This window comes from Antedon bifida, chromosome 1 (assembly GCF_963402885.1).
Source record: "Antedon bifida chromosome 1, ecAntBifi1.1, whole genome shotgun sequence".
NCBI classification, from domain to species: domain Eukaryota; kingdom Metazoa; phylum Echinodermata; class Crinoidea; order Comatulida; family Antedonidae; genus Antedon; species Antedon bifida.
Window position 1 is genome coordinate 31,171,143 of NC_136226.1, and position 13,162 is coordinate 31,184,304.

The 13,162-nt window shown below is 35.5% G+C and overlaps 2 protein-coding genes across 3 annotated transcripts; both read left to right on the forward strand.

Moving 5' to 3' along the window:
* Positions 1–104: 104 nt before the first annotated feature.
* On the forward strand, positions 105–3,510 carry LOC144834661 (uncharacterized). Its single transcript, XM_078689585.1, has 3 exons — positions 105–160; positions 269–1,000; positions 3,290–3,510. The coding sequence occupies exons 1-3, from the start codon at positions 145–147 to the stop codon at positions 3,508–3,510; spliced, it is 969 nt and encodes a 322-aa protein (XP_078545711.1). The 5' UTR covers positions 105–144.
* A 1,359-nt stretch (positions 3,511–4,869) lies between these two features.
* Positions 4,870–11,582, forward strand: LOC144849483 (uncharacterized). Of its 2 annotated transcripts, XM_078706413.1 has the most exons (13): positions 4,870–6,130; positions 6,245–6,336; positions 6,486–6,590; positions 6,847–6,936; positions 7,175–7,353; positions 7,855–8,050; positions 8,205–8,385; positions 8,815–8,997; positions 9,263–9,325; positions 9,702–10,103; positions 10,503–10,615; positions 10,958–11,298; positions 11,539–11,582. In XM_078706413.1, exons 1-12 carry the CDS (start codon positions 4,879–4,881, stop codon positions 11,255–11,257), a joined length of 3,156 nt encoding a protein of 1,051 aa, XP_078562539.1. In that variant the 5' UTR covers positions 4,870–4,878; the 3' UTR covers positions 11,258–11,298; positions 11,539–11,582. The 2 variants fall into 2 exon arrangements, with proteins under 2 accessions (XP_078562539.1, XP_078562529.1); XM_078706403.1 differs by lacking the exon at positions 11,539–11,582 and having other exon boundaries at positions 10,958–11,532.
* Positions 11,583–13,162: the final 1,580 nt, after the last annotated feature.

Below are 13,162 nucleotides of genomic sequence, written 5' to 3' on the forward strand. Positions count from 1 at the left end.
GCGCGCGTTTTACTAGTGAATGCGGGTCAAATTGTACTATGGAAACGGCAATAATAAACATTCAATTGAACAGCTAAAACGAAGAAGATCGTTTATACTGACCACATCTGCTATTATTAACTAGAAATCTAAGAGAATTAATAAATGGATATGCAAAATGGTAAGATAATTTACTTATGTAATTTATTATATTATATAATACTGTAATGACATTGATTATTAAATTGATTTAGTCCTATACTGTACAACAATTCATCTTTTTATTAAGGTCCTGTGCATAAGTCTGGGACCCGCCGTAGACATGAACCGAACAACCGAGAGCGCTCTCTCGAATCTAAACAAGTTCCAGTAAATTCAACAAATGATTGTGATGTTGGAACAAACACAAGCTTGCTAGCAAGTGCCCGTTCTGAGATTCAACGGTTTACTGATCTGATGTCCGATTACGTCGACTTAGCCGAGCGACGAGTTACAAATATACAAGAACCACCGGCTGGTGCTTTCCCCGGAGGAACGACGGATGAAAAAATACAATATTATGAAAACAGACGTCTGAGATGTGCACACGCTTATGAAATGAGTTTGAAATCAAGAAAACGTGATGAAAATGCGAACAATTCACAGATTTTCCCAGATGACGATTTTAGAGAGAGATATTTTCGGAGAAAAGAAATGAGGATGAAAATAAAACGCGAAGCGGAGGAAGAATTTGCACAGCTATGCGAATACATAGTTGGAACCAGACAACGTAAATTTAATCGTGCTAATATTATAGACGATGTTCAAGAAGTAGGACATTCCCGCCAAAATGTGGAGTCACAGGCGTTGCTGACTAGACGACAGTTAGTTGGGAGCGAAGATAGGAATAGAGTAAGGGATCATAGTGCTGGTGATAGAGCAACGAACCAACACCAAGGAGATGTAATGGCACATGGTGACGAGACCACGACGCCAGCCATCGATGGTGATAACGCAACAGTAGGCAGTAATCAACAGGAAGGTACTACTACCCAACCTCGCCGCCGCCGTTGGCGAATTCGTGTGCCGTGGCTTCGACGGATCTGGCGATGGGTACGCAAGAATCGACGGCGAAACAGCAGAACTATCCCGGATGCTGCAGCAGACAATCAATAGTGTTTTTTTAAAACTTTCATCATAGTTTGTATTTCAAAATGTGAATTAAACAAGATTTCATAGCAAAACGAGTTTTAAGTTTTATTGTTCACACACAAGAAGCTGGAAATAATTCCAAAATCAAAAGCTTAATATTTCTTTAAAAAAAAACTCCTATAATAGCATGGTATATAACATCATACCCCCATATACAAAAAAATACACTTTTTCCTCAACGTAAACAAACACACATTTCTCGACATTATAATACTGTTATATGTTGTAGCCAGCGACTCAAAAGAACCTTGGCCGTCGCAATGTCTTGTTTCTGAAAAAAATACATGCGGGAATCGAGGTTCTGGAATTATTTATTCGACCCAACTCCCCACCCTTAAACTCACTGAAAAGAACGCGAAACCCCTATACTATATAAACTAAATACATAAATTATAGCAAAGAACTTGTTGATTGCACTTTTGTCAATTATAATGTATGAAACAATTGTTTTGTCGAAGTTGATAATTTAAGCTATTAAATTAATAGGATAGTTTTATGTTAACATTATTGCGAAAGTATCATTTTAAAGAGACTAAAACAAAAGTTGTTGCTGAATGCAACCGGCAAAAATAAACCGGGAAAGGTGGTCCTTTAAAAATGAACAGACACTCTGTTCATTCTAAATTAAGCAATGTATTCCATCTGTCTCTTTTGTATTGTCGCACTCTGCATTATTCGTAAATAAGATAGCGAATGATTTGCTTTGGTAGTGGAAGCGAACTCAACTTTGATAAGTCGTTTCGGCCAAAATAGTCGCGAATAAACAACCTGGAAAGATGTTTCAAAGACCGGAGAGTATCGTTCATTGTAATCAGGTGTGATCGTAAAGGCTCTTGCAGCTTCTCTGGAATGTTGCCATTGCTGTCATAAAGACAAACAATATCTGATCCTTCAATAACAACACTCGCTGTCTCTGATATGTATGGCAAACCAATCAGAAGTGGTAGGAGGGTAAATAGGTCATCTCGACCGAAACTTAATGTCCAGAGGCTCCGTTGTTAATAAGAATCCTCAATTTCTCGCTACACATGCTGTCCATGGCTTCCAAATCGTTATTGAAGAAGCTTTGCAACTTCAGCAAAACGTATATTGCATCGGTGTTTCCCCACTTTCTGTCTCTGCGCATGTTGGGTTCGCGCGCACATCGTTTCCGATTTGTGTTGGTACGCGCGCGTTTTACTAGTGAATGCGGGTCAAATTGTACTATGGAAACGGCAATAATAAACATTCAATTGAAAAGCTAAAACGAAGAAGATCGTATACTGACCACATCTGCTCTTATTATCTAGAAATCTAAGAGAATTAATAAATGGATATGCCAAATGGTAAGATAATTTACTTATGTAATATTTTTGTTATATAATACTGTAATTGCATTGATTATTAAATTGATTTAGGCCTATACTGCACAACAATTCATTTTCTTTTCTTTTTTTTATTTATTAAGGTCCTGTGCATAAGTCTGCTGGGACCCGCCGTAGACATGAACCGAACAACCGAGAGCACTCTCTCGAATTACCGCCCTCGTTTAGAAGATCTAAACAAGTTCCAGTAAATTCAACAAATGATTGTGATGTTGGAACAAACACAAACTTGCTAGCAAGTGCCCGTTCTGAGATTCAACGGTTTACTGATCTGATGTCCGATTACGTCGACTTAGCCGATCGACGAGTTACAAATATACAAGAACCACCGGCTGGTGCTTTCCCCGGAGGAACGACGGATGAAAAAATACAATATTATGAAAACAGACGTCTGAGATGTGCACACGCTTATGAAATGAGTTTGAAATCAAGAAAACGTGATGAAAATGCGAACAATTTACAGATTTTCCCAGATGACGATTTTAGAGAGAGATATTTTCGGAGAAAAGAAATGAGGATGAAAATGAAACGCGAAGCGGAGGAAGAATTTGCACAGCAATGCGAAAACATAGTTGAAGTCAGGCAACGTAAATTTAATCGTGCTAATATTATAGCCGATGGTCAAGAAGTTGGACATTCACGCCAAAATGAGGTGTCACATGCGTTGCTGACCAGACGACAGTTAGTTGGGAGCGAAGATAGGAATAGAGTAATGGATCATAGTGCTGGTGATAGAGCAACGAACCAACACCAAGGAGATGTAATGGCACATGGTGACGAGACCACGACGCCAGCCATTGATGGTGATAACGCAACAGTAGGCAGTAATCAACAGGAAGGTACTACTGCCCAACCTCGCCGCCGCCGTTGGCGAATTCGTGTGCCGTGGCTTCGACGGATCTGGCGATGGATACGCAAGAATCGACGGCGAAACAGCAGAACTATTCCGGATGCTGCTGCAGCAAACAATCAATAGTGTTTTTTTAAAACTTTCATGATATTTGTATTTCAAAATGTAAATTAAACAAGATTTCATAGCAAAACAAGTTTTAAGTTTTATTGTTCACACACAAAACGTTGGAAATAATTCCAAAATCAAAAGCTTAATATTTCTTTTAAAAAAAACTCCTATAATAGAATGGTATATAACATCATACCCCCATACAATAAAAAAAAAACACTTTTTCCTCAAACACACATTTCTAGACGTTATAATCTGTAATTTTGTAGCCAGCGACTCGAACCTCGGCCCTCGCAATGTATTGTTTCTGAAAACAATACTATGCGGGGATCGATGTTCTCGTACAGAACGGGTCAGAAACCTCGAATATCAATTTTTTTTTATTCCACCCAACACCCCCACCCTTAAACTCACTGAAACGTACGTGATACCCCTATAATATATAAACTAAATAAATAAATTATAGCAAAGAAATTATTTATTGCACTTTTATCCATTCGTTAATGTATGAAACAATTGTTTTGTCGAAGTTGATAATGTAAGCTATTTACATTAAATTAATAGGATAGTTTTATGTTAACAATATTATTGCGAAAATATCATTTTAAAGAGACTAAAACAACAGTTGTTGCTGAATGCAACCGGCAAAAATAAACCGGGAAAGGTGGTCCTTTAAAAATGAACAGACACTCTGTTCATTCTAAATTAAGCAATGTATTCCATCTGTCTCTTTGTGTATTGTTTCACTGTTCTCTACACACAAGTACGTCAACAATCAACCGTGGTGGTATCGAGCGCGTAACATCAACGCGCTAGAGAGAAACGCCCATTTCATCTCAAAAGGGGAATTCCCTTCAAAATTCCCTTCAAAGTGTCCTTTGTTCCGAGTCTACTCAATCTCTTGTCAATTTTGTTACTTTAGTGAAACCCACTATATCATTTTTAAATATAAATTATTGTTTTTTATTTATTTTACATTTTTATGATTTTAATAAGAAATCGAAATCGTAATTCTTTCCTCAAACTTGAATCCTTTTTGATAATAATCTATAAAATCGTATTTATTCTGTTTTTTTATTTTATATATATATATAGTATTTCCCAATGCCTGTACGTACATCTGTACTGGGTATGTGGCTGGCAATAAAATAAGCAAATACAGTCCATCAAACGACACTTTTTATTTATTCATTTTTCAAATTGTTAACACGCTTTTTTGTTGGTTTGTGTGGGTGAAAGATGTAGCTTTCCATATAAATTTAGATGTACAGTATTAATTTTGAAATACTGTGTATTCAGTATAAATTAGTATATCGCCCTCTATCTATATCACGTGTTAACCTAGCCCTGAAAAATATTCTTTGAAAGACCCATTGAAAAGGTATGGACGGGCCCCTCCTTTCGGAAACTCAGGGGCCCATAACAACAGAAGCAGAAGAGGCTTCTGATGTGGGAAGTTCACCATTGAATTTAGGAGGGATTATAACACCAAAAACCACAAGAAAACAATCAAAAAACAGCAACTGGATTGAGAATGTGTCATTTGAAGATAGTGATAGATCTCAATTTCGAATTCAAGATGGCGGAGCGGGTGCATTCGATCAAAGGGCTAGCGAAGAAACATTTTTACTTCCTCCGACAACAACGGATGATTCAATTGTGGCTGTTGCTGAACCAACAAGCATCATTCTGTGCGAAGCAACGGGTCAATCCACCTTAGATATTGCTGATATGCTAAATAGTCAAGACTCAGGAATATTATCAGCCGGAGATGATAATACATTTACGTTAACTGGTGAGCAAACTCACGCGAAATTAATAATAAATAAGCCGGTTGAGATGAAAGAAAACCCGGAAGTGCATTCTACGATGCCTGGAAGCAGTTGTATTGTTTCTGTGGAGGATGCAGCCGCGGCAAATTTCAAACTCCCAAACGTAAACAAAACATTAAATGCCAACAACGCAATCCGAGCAAACAGTTTTGACCTTGATATGACAAATTTAGGGTTATCACAAGATGGTGGGACTGGGCTGGCTCCCATTTTAACTGATACAGGAGAACTTGTAAATGGGCTTGTAAACATCGATCCCGGTGGCCCCGGCGGAAAAGAATACGATGATGTTGATGGAAAATCCTCGGCTGGAACGGATGTCACCACAGCGAATATTGATCAAGTTCTAATTGATGCAAATCAGCTTGCAGTTGCTGTTGAATCATTAAATGGTTCAACCGGTGCGACAACAATCAATTCTAATGTACTCCAGTTAAACCTCGGTAGCATTTCACCAGTTTCGCTCGCTTCACTTGTTGGTAACGGACAGAATCAACCTCTGATTTATTTTTTTACCAGTCAGGAGAAAACTGGTGCAGTTCAGAGGTTTCAGGTCGCCATGGATCCGACTTCTCCAGCAACCGTTGGTGATCTTCAGTTAGAAATGGCAGAGTCTGTCGACGCCAGTACACCGTTAGAAGCTAACAAATTATTGACGCACATAGCAGAAGGGAAAAACGATCAAGAGCCAATGGAAACCAGTACGGAACTTGACACTGATGGCGAAAATGTGCCAATGTTGTCGGTTCTTGATGTTATACAACTCAGTGATGGAAACCAAGCATTTGTCCTTGATGGCACAGGTACTGACTGACCAATTCTGTTGGTTTTTCTGTGTTTATTTTTATTGTCATTATTTGTATTGCTGTTATTGTTTACAGACACACATTATATAATCCTTTTGATCTTGTTTACAGGTAATGCCACTACTAGCAGTGTTAGTGCATCTGTTGAGCAACCAAATGTCAAATTAAAAAAAGAAGCAAAGAAAAAGAAAAAGAAAGTCAAGGCAAGATATAAAAACTTGGAAATGCATCAATGCTAACTAAGTACCACACTCGCATTTAATAAAACGTACATGGCAGTTGTTTTCTAAACAACTGTTGACCTCACATAAACTTTGTTGTTTTTAACTAATAGTTTTTTTTTATATTTTAGGAAGATGAACCAGAGCAGAAGTGTGTAGAATGTGGAGAATTGTTACCAAACAAAGCCAGGCTAAAAGTGCATATGTTATCACACAAGACAGATAGGCCTTTTAAGGTAAATAATACATACTCTTGTACATCCCTCACTAACTAACTTTGTTCTTAAGCTCTGTCTACACTATCAACAAAAAATGTTATGTGCCCAAATATGGTAGTGATATGCCCAAATATGGTAGTGATGACATCATCATGTTCATATATGGGCACATCACATTTGTTTGTCACATAAAGTTTAATAGTGTAGGCGGAGCTTTAGAGTTTTTATCACATTTATTAGAATGTAATTTCATATTTTGTATTTTTGTTCTTAGTGTGATGTAGAGGATTGCGGCTGGTCATTTCAAACATTATATAAATTAAAACGACACAAGCTGGGACATAACGGCAATAAACCATTTGTCGTAAGTTATTAATTTATTTGTTCTTTATACTGGGTGACCTCTTCAGTAACAAAACTGTTCTCCAAGAGAGCCCAACACGAAACACAATAACAGTAAAAACTATCGCCAAGTCCTCATTTACTTGCGTACAGTAAGTAGTAGGTTATTAATTCTATTTAAGATGAAAGTGAAACAGTACATAAATAAAAGTTCCCTTTTAATAAACAATATATCAAATAATCTTGTTTTCTTTATTTAGTGTACTGTAGAGAATTGTGCAAAACCATTTACTACTATATACAACCTCAAGATACATATGAACACGCACTTTAGGCAAAATATAGAAGTATGTGACGTGGAGGGATGTGAAGAAGTGTTCAGTTCTAAAGCTAAGCTTAAAATCCATCAACGAAAACACTTCTTAGATCAACAATTACAGTAAGTTACAGCAATTTCATTTGTTTTCTTTATCTTACAATTAATATGTCTATACACTTTATTTTAATTTTATACTATAATATTTTGATACTGTATTTTTTCTTTTATTTCATTTGATGACAAAAATGTTAAAAATAATGTCCCATCATGAAAAAAACCTTCCCAAAACTATTAAAACCCATTAATTAATGTAAAATAATGTGCTCAGGCACCAGAGATCTGGAACCAACTTCCTCATTCCATCCGCTACACTACGTCCCCCTTTTAAATTCGAATTTCTCCTCAAAACTCACCTATTTCAATAGTTATTCTTTTCATATTGTACTGTGAGACTCCGGTAAAGAGAAAAATTATGAAAATAATATGATTTTATGGTGATGACAGGAAAGATGATATTAATGTGAATAAAAGTCGTGTTTATGCCACAAAAGAGAGAGAGAAAAAAGAGCGCTTTATAAATGTTCGATATTAAATATTACCGTTTTTTTTTTTTATTTTAAGGTGCACACACCCAGGCTGTGATAAATCCTTCACAACAACCAGTGCTTTAGGCTCTCATCAACGCATACATGAGCGAGATGATCATTCATTTCCTTGCCTTGTTGAGGGATGTGGGAAGGTGTATGAAAAGAGCTGTAGGCTTAGGCTCCACATGATGTCACACACTGGGGAAAGACCCTACAAATGTACATTTGATGTAAGTTATATCACATTTTTTTGTCACATAGAGTTTGATAGTGTAGACAAAGCTAAATGAATACTTGATTATTACAACTGTCTATACTAAGGTGAAACACAAAGTACATAATTGCTTTTATTTATATGCTTTATATTAATATTATTTATAACAGGGTTGTCAGTGGGCATTTACATGTATCCAAAAGCTTAAGAGACATTTAGTACGGCACACAGGAGAGCGCAAGTACATGTGTAACCAAGAAGGATGTAACAAGATGTTTACTCGACTGGAACACCTCAAAGGTCACTTGGTGTCGCATTCTGGTGAAAAGCCTTATAAATGTTCTGTTGAAGGTAAATATTCTTTTTTTTCAATGACTTCTTAATCGGTTATAATTTTTTTAAAAGACAGAGCGGTTAAGACAATGGAACCGTAATTACATAGCCATAACATTGGCAAAGGTTTGAGGCTCACTCGCTCCATGATTCTGGTGGTAGAACAAGTCTTCTCTGATAAGGACTATAAACTGTAGGTCCAGTGTACACATCTAGTTCATGTGCAATTTAAAGAACCTAGTACATCTTTTGAGATGAGTAGGAGGTTACCCCGGTATACTAGTACATCACAGCCACTAATCATAACTAGGCCCTCTGGGTGACCAGTCTTTGACTGAAGAGGTCGCCCAGTATAAATAAATAATAAAAAGAAATGAGTGGTCTTCTTAACAAAGCAAAATTGAGGGTTCAATAATTTTATCATGAACAATTTGTTTAAACTTTTAGGCTGTAATGCGAGTTTTTCAGCAAGAAGCTCCCACTACATGCATGTGAAACGCCACAAGATGGGTAAACCAATCAAAGAGAAGTACACATTCTGCTGTTCTTGGGACAATTGCGAAAAGATGTTCTCGTCAAGGATGGGCGTCAAGAACCATGTGATCAAAACCCATGGTGCACCAGTGGCATGTAAGTCTTAAGCTCTGTCTACACTATCAAACTAGTGTGATGTGCCCAAATATGGTAGTGACATGCTTAAATATGGTAGTGATATGACATCATCATGTCCATATATGAGCACATCACATTTTTTTTGTCACATAAAGCTTGATAGTGTAGACTGAGCTTTCGTTAATTTTTGAATGTTAGCTAAATCACAGTAGGTTGGCTAGTCCAAACATGGCCTTCTTAGTTTTTGTGTATTCTTACATTTTTATATTTTCTGAATTTCTAGTTGATAATGAAATGATATTTGTCAAGTTGGATAAAGGAAGGGATCAGGGACAGATAGATTCAGGTAAAGTTTAAATATCTTATAAAATCTGATGTTGGTAATAATGTTTGCAATGATAAATCTGGCTTGAATATTGGGAATATTGTTATATTCAATAATAATATATTATTATTATTGGTTTAAAAAAAATTCCCAATACCATGTATATTCAATAAATTTGATATTTAAAGCTAAATACCATATACGACCGAGTATAGTAGTAGTAGTCCCATGGGTTTACAATTAGGATAGTGCTCAAAATTAACTATGGATTTTAATAGTCTTTCCGAGTCAGTGTTTCTTAATTGGAGATGGGATTATACTCGGTCATGTACATTAATTATATCCTGTGATAAATAAACAATGTTATTAATATTTTTATTTTGCTTTGATCCTACAGTATTAGCAAGTCCTCAAGTACAGACAGGGCCAATAATATTGCCTCAGTCTTCAGTCGATTTATCGCAGGTGACATCGCTATCCCAAGGCACAGTCGATATAACAGAACTAATCAACAATGCGGGAGAAATAGACAAACAGTTGTTATTACCAGCCCTACCTGTCAGTGTACTAACTCAGGCAACAGAGCCCTCGATGGCTACCAACTTCACATCTCATCTGGAGAGCAACCTCGGCGTACCGGAAGTGGCTGATCTGACGGAGGATGTTGTTGCTGGTCGACACAAGTCAAAGATCATTCAAGAGAACCAGAGTGGGTCGGCAAGAACGGATTTTATTGCATTGCCTAAAGAAATTAGAAAAGAATTTGATGGTCAAGTAGAACTTGTAACATCTGACACAGGTTAGTATTTTGTTGATTCAATTGATTGACCTATCCTGAATTGTTCACATTTGTCCGAGGGAAATGTGACGCATTGCGCATATTCGTGACAGATAAACAGACACTCGTCGAGCCGGGTGAATTCAGATGCACCGTGTTTCTCAAGCCGCTTCCCTCCTATGTTGATTACATTGATTCACCTATCCTGAATTGTTTTTAATCATGATAATAAAATGTACACTAACCTTAATCTGAACCCAAGCAGCTTATTCTAATATATCTTGATTCTTTTTCCTGTTAATTGTCACCTTGTATGAGGACAGTGATTTGCCATTCTTTGTGTGCCTAAATAAATGGAAGAAGTTTTAACATACATGCTTTATCATCAAATTAAATAATAATACAATGTTCTATTTTCAGTAAAAGTATCATTTTCATCGTCAATGTTTCCCATGAGTTCAGTGTCGACTACAGGTTTGACCCTGCGTGACCCATCAACAGGAACGCCGTATGTGCAAACACAGCTCTTACAGGTCAGTCATCAATGTTTGTTTCCTAGTAGATGGACACTTTTAAAGAACTAGACAAATTGTACATATTACTGTATATATAATACAGTAGAACCTTTGTTTTATGTTCCCATAATTTTTAGTAATTTTATTAGTGTTATTTTCTTACATTACATGCTGCGAGTAAAGTAGGCAAACATGACAGCCTTTTTAGCTATGATCTATGTATTTGGGGGTCAGGTTAAGGTCAACCTGGATTTCAGAAATCCCATGTTTTGCATACGTCTTTTGGTCCCGTACCGTACGTAATATGTAGGTTCTACCGTACTGTATCATTATTTTAAACATGCTTCTCTTACTATATAGGATGATCCTCCAGTAGAAAGTGATGTTTCCTTCCAACTTCCAACTACTACTGTATCACCTACGAGCCTAGCCAATCAACTTTCAGCAGTATCGCATAGCAGCTCAAGTCTAGCCAATCAACTATCAGTTGTATCTCCAGACACTTCAAATCTGGCCAATCAGCTTACAGCTATATCACCTGACCAGCTTTCTATGTCAAATCTTACTCAATCGCAAGACGATAGGAAATCTTTTCTAAATGCTGGTTCGCGAGTTTCGGACTTTACTCAAAGCACTATAAATTTACAAGATTTGGAATGATAGTAATAAATTATTTTAAAAAGAAATGTTATTATAAGTGTGTGTGTATTTATGTATGTAAAATATATTGTGAACAGATGAAAAAAAGAGTCAATACAATAAATGGTAAAAATCAGGCAAAAGAATAAAATTAATAAAGTGTTTATGTGAACCAATGGTTGTGAATAGATAATCAAAAGGCTTGGGAGTTTAAAATAAGATGGAATGGTTCAGGATTCAGATATTAAGTTAGATTGACTTAAAGAGAGCGGTCATTTGAATGACCAAGCCTATGTCATAAGTGTGTGTTTTATGTTTGTAAAGTATATTGTGAACAGATAAACGAAAGAGTAAATAAATGGTTCAGTACAAACCATGCAAAAGAATACAAATGAATTGAAGTGTATTTCTTCTTTTGTGTACAGTATTGTGAAATAGATAATCAAAGCTTGGGAGTTTAAAAGAAGATGATAAAATGCTTTAGAAAATGCAGATATTAAGTGGGATTGACTTACACTGACAAACTTCATGTGACAAAAAAATGTGATGTTCCCATTATATGGACATGATGATGTCATATTGCTACTGTACCATCCTTGGGCATATCACTACCATATTTGGGCACATCGCACTTTATTTGTCAAACTAGTTTGATAGTGTAGACAAAGAAATGCTTTAAATAGCTGCCAAGGGAACATTGATGCTTGTTGAAAGATTGAGCATACAAGGAATTTCCCATACACATTTACAGACACATTTAAAGACACTATCAAACTAGTTTGGCAAAAAAAGTTTGATGTTTCCAAATACGGCAGTGATATGACATCATCATGTCCATATATGGGCGCATCATATTTTTTTGTCACATAAAGTTTGATAGTGTAGACAGAGCTTTATTGATGTATATAAAGTATTACAGCAAGAACAATGTTACTGAAAGAAGGGAAGAATTGAAAAAGGAATTCAAGAAATAGTTACAGATCTGTACATGATTTATTCGCTCTCAAGGTTTCAGTGATGTCTTTCTACAAATTTTAATTGTAAGAGCTAGAATTGCTTCAACTCCGCTACCAAACAAACTTCATTGTTTACAGCGTCGGATTAAAAAGTAGATATTTTAAATACTTTAGAAATAAAATAGCTGAAACAAAAATTTGCACACAAAGCACCAATTAGCAAGTGTACTCTGTAGAAATAAAAATTAAAAAATATAAAACTAAAAATAATAAAATTTATATAGCACAATTGATGTTTAGTCTGCATTTAACTAAAAATTACATTCTATAAACTACTGTTCTACCTAGCAATATAATAATTATATAAAATACTATAGGTTAAAATTTAGCGATTTAAAAATGGCTAAAAAGTTTTATTTACAACAAATACCACATAAATGTGTGGTTTACTAGCAAAAATACTGTTGGTAAAATACAACATGCATAGTTTTCTAAGAAAATAAGTAAAATTTCTGGACGGAATAATGAAGGGCAGGCATATTCCCATATTTGGTAATATTTTTGCATAAATAATTCAATTTTATAACTATACATTAAACACATTACTTGGCATCTTTTGCCTCAGATTTTCATTTTAAAATTAAAACATCATACTTCATGATGATAAAATACTTTGCATAAAAAGTAATTGATTTTAAATGAATCAAATACTGTACATTATCAATGAATGGATCATAGACAAATTCTGAGTTGTTTGGCTATGTTACATAATATTTTAGCACAAGATTTTCAAGGTATTTTATTCTTAAACTAAACTCCTCCTCAGGAAAATGTATCAAGAATTAACAACTTAGCACCAATACAGAAATACTGTACTTTATAAAATAAAGCACCGTTACAGAAATACTGTACTTTATAATAAAATAAACATATATATTATTGGAATTGAATAGCACAACAATGCATAAAT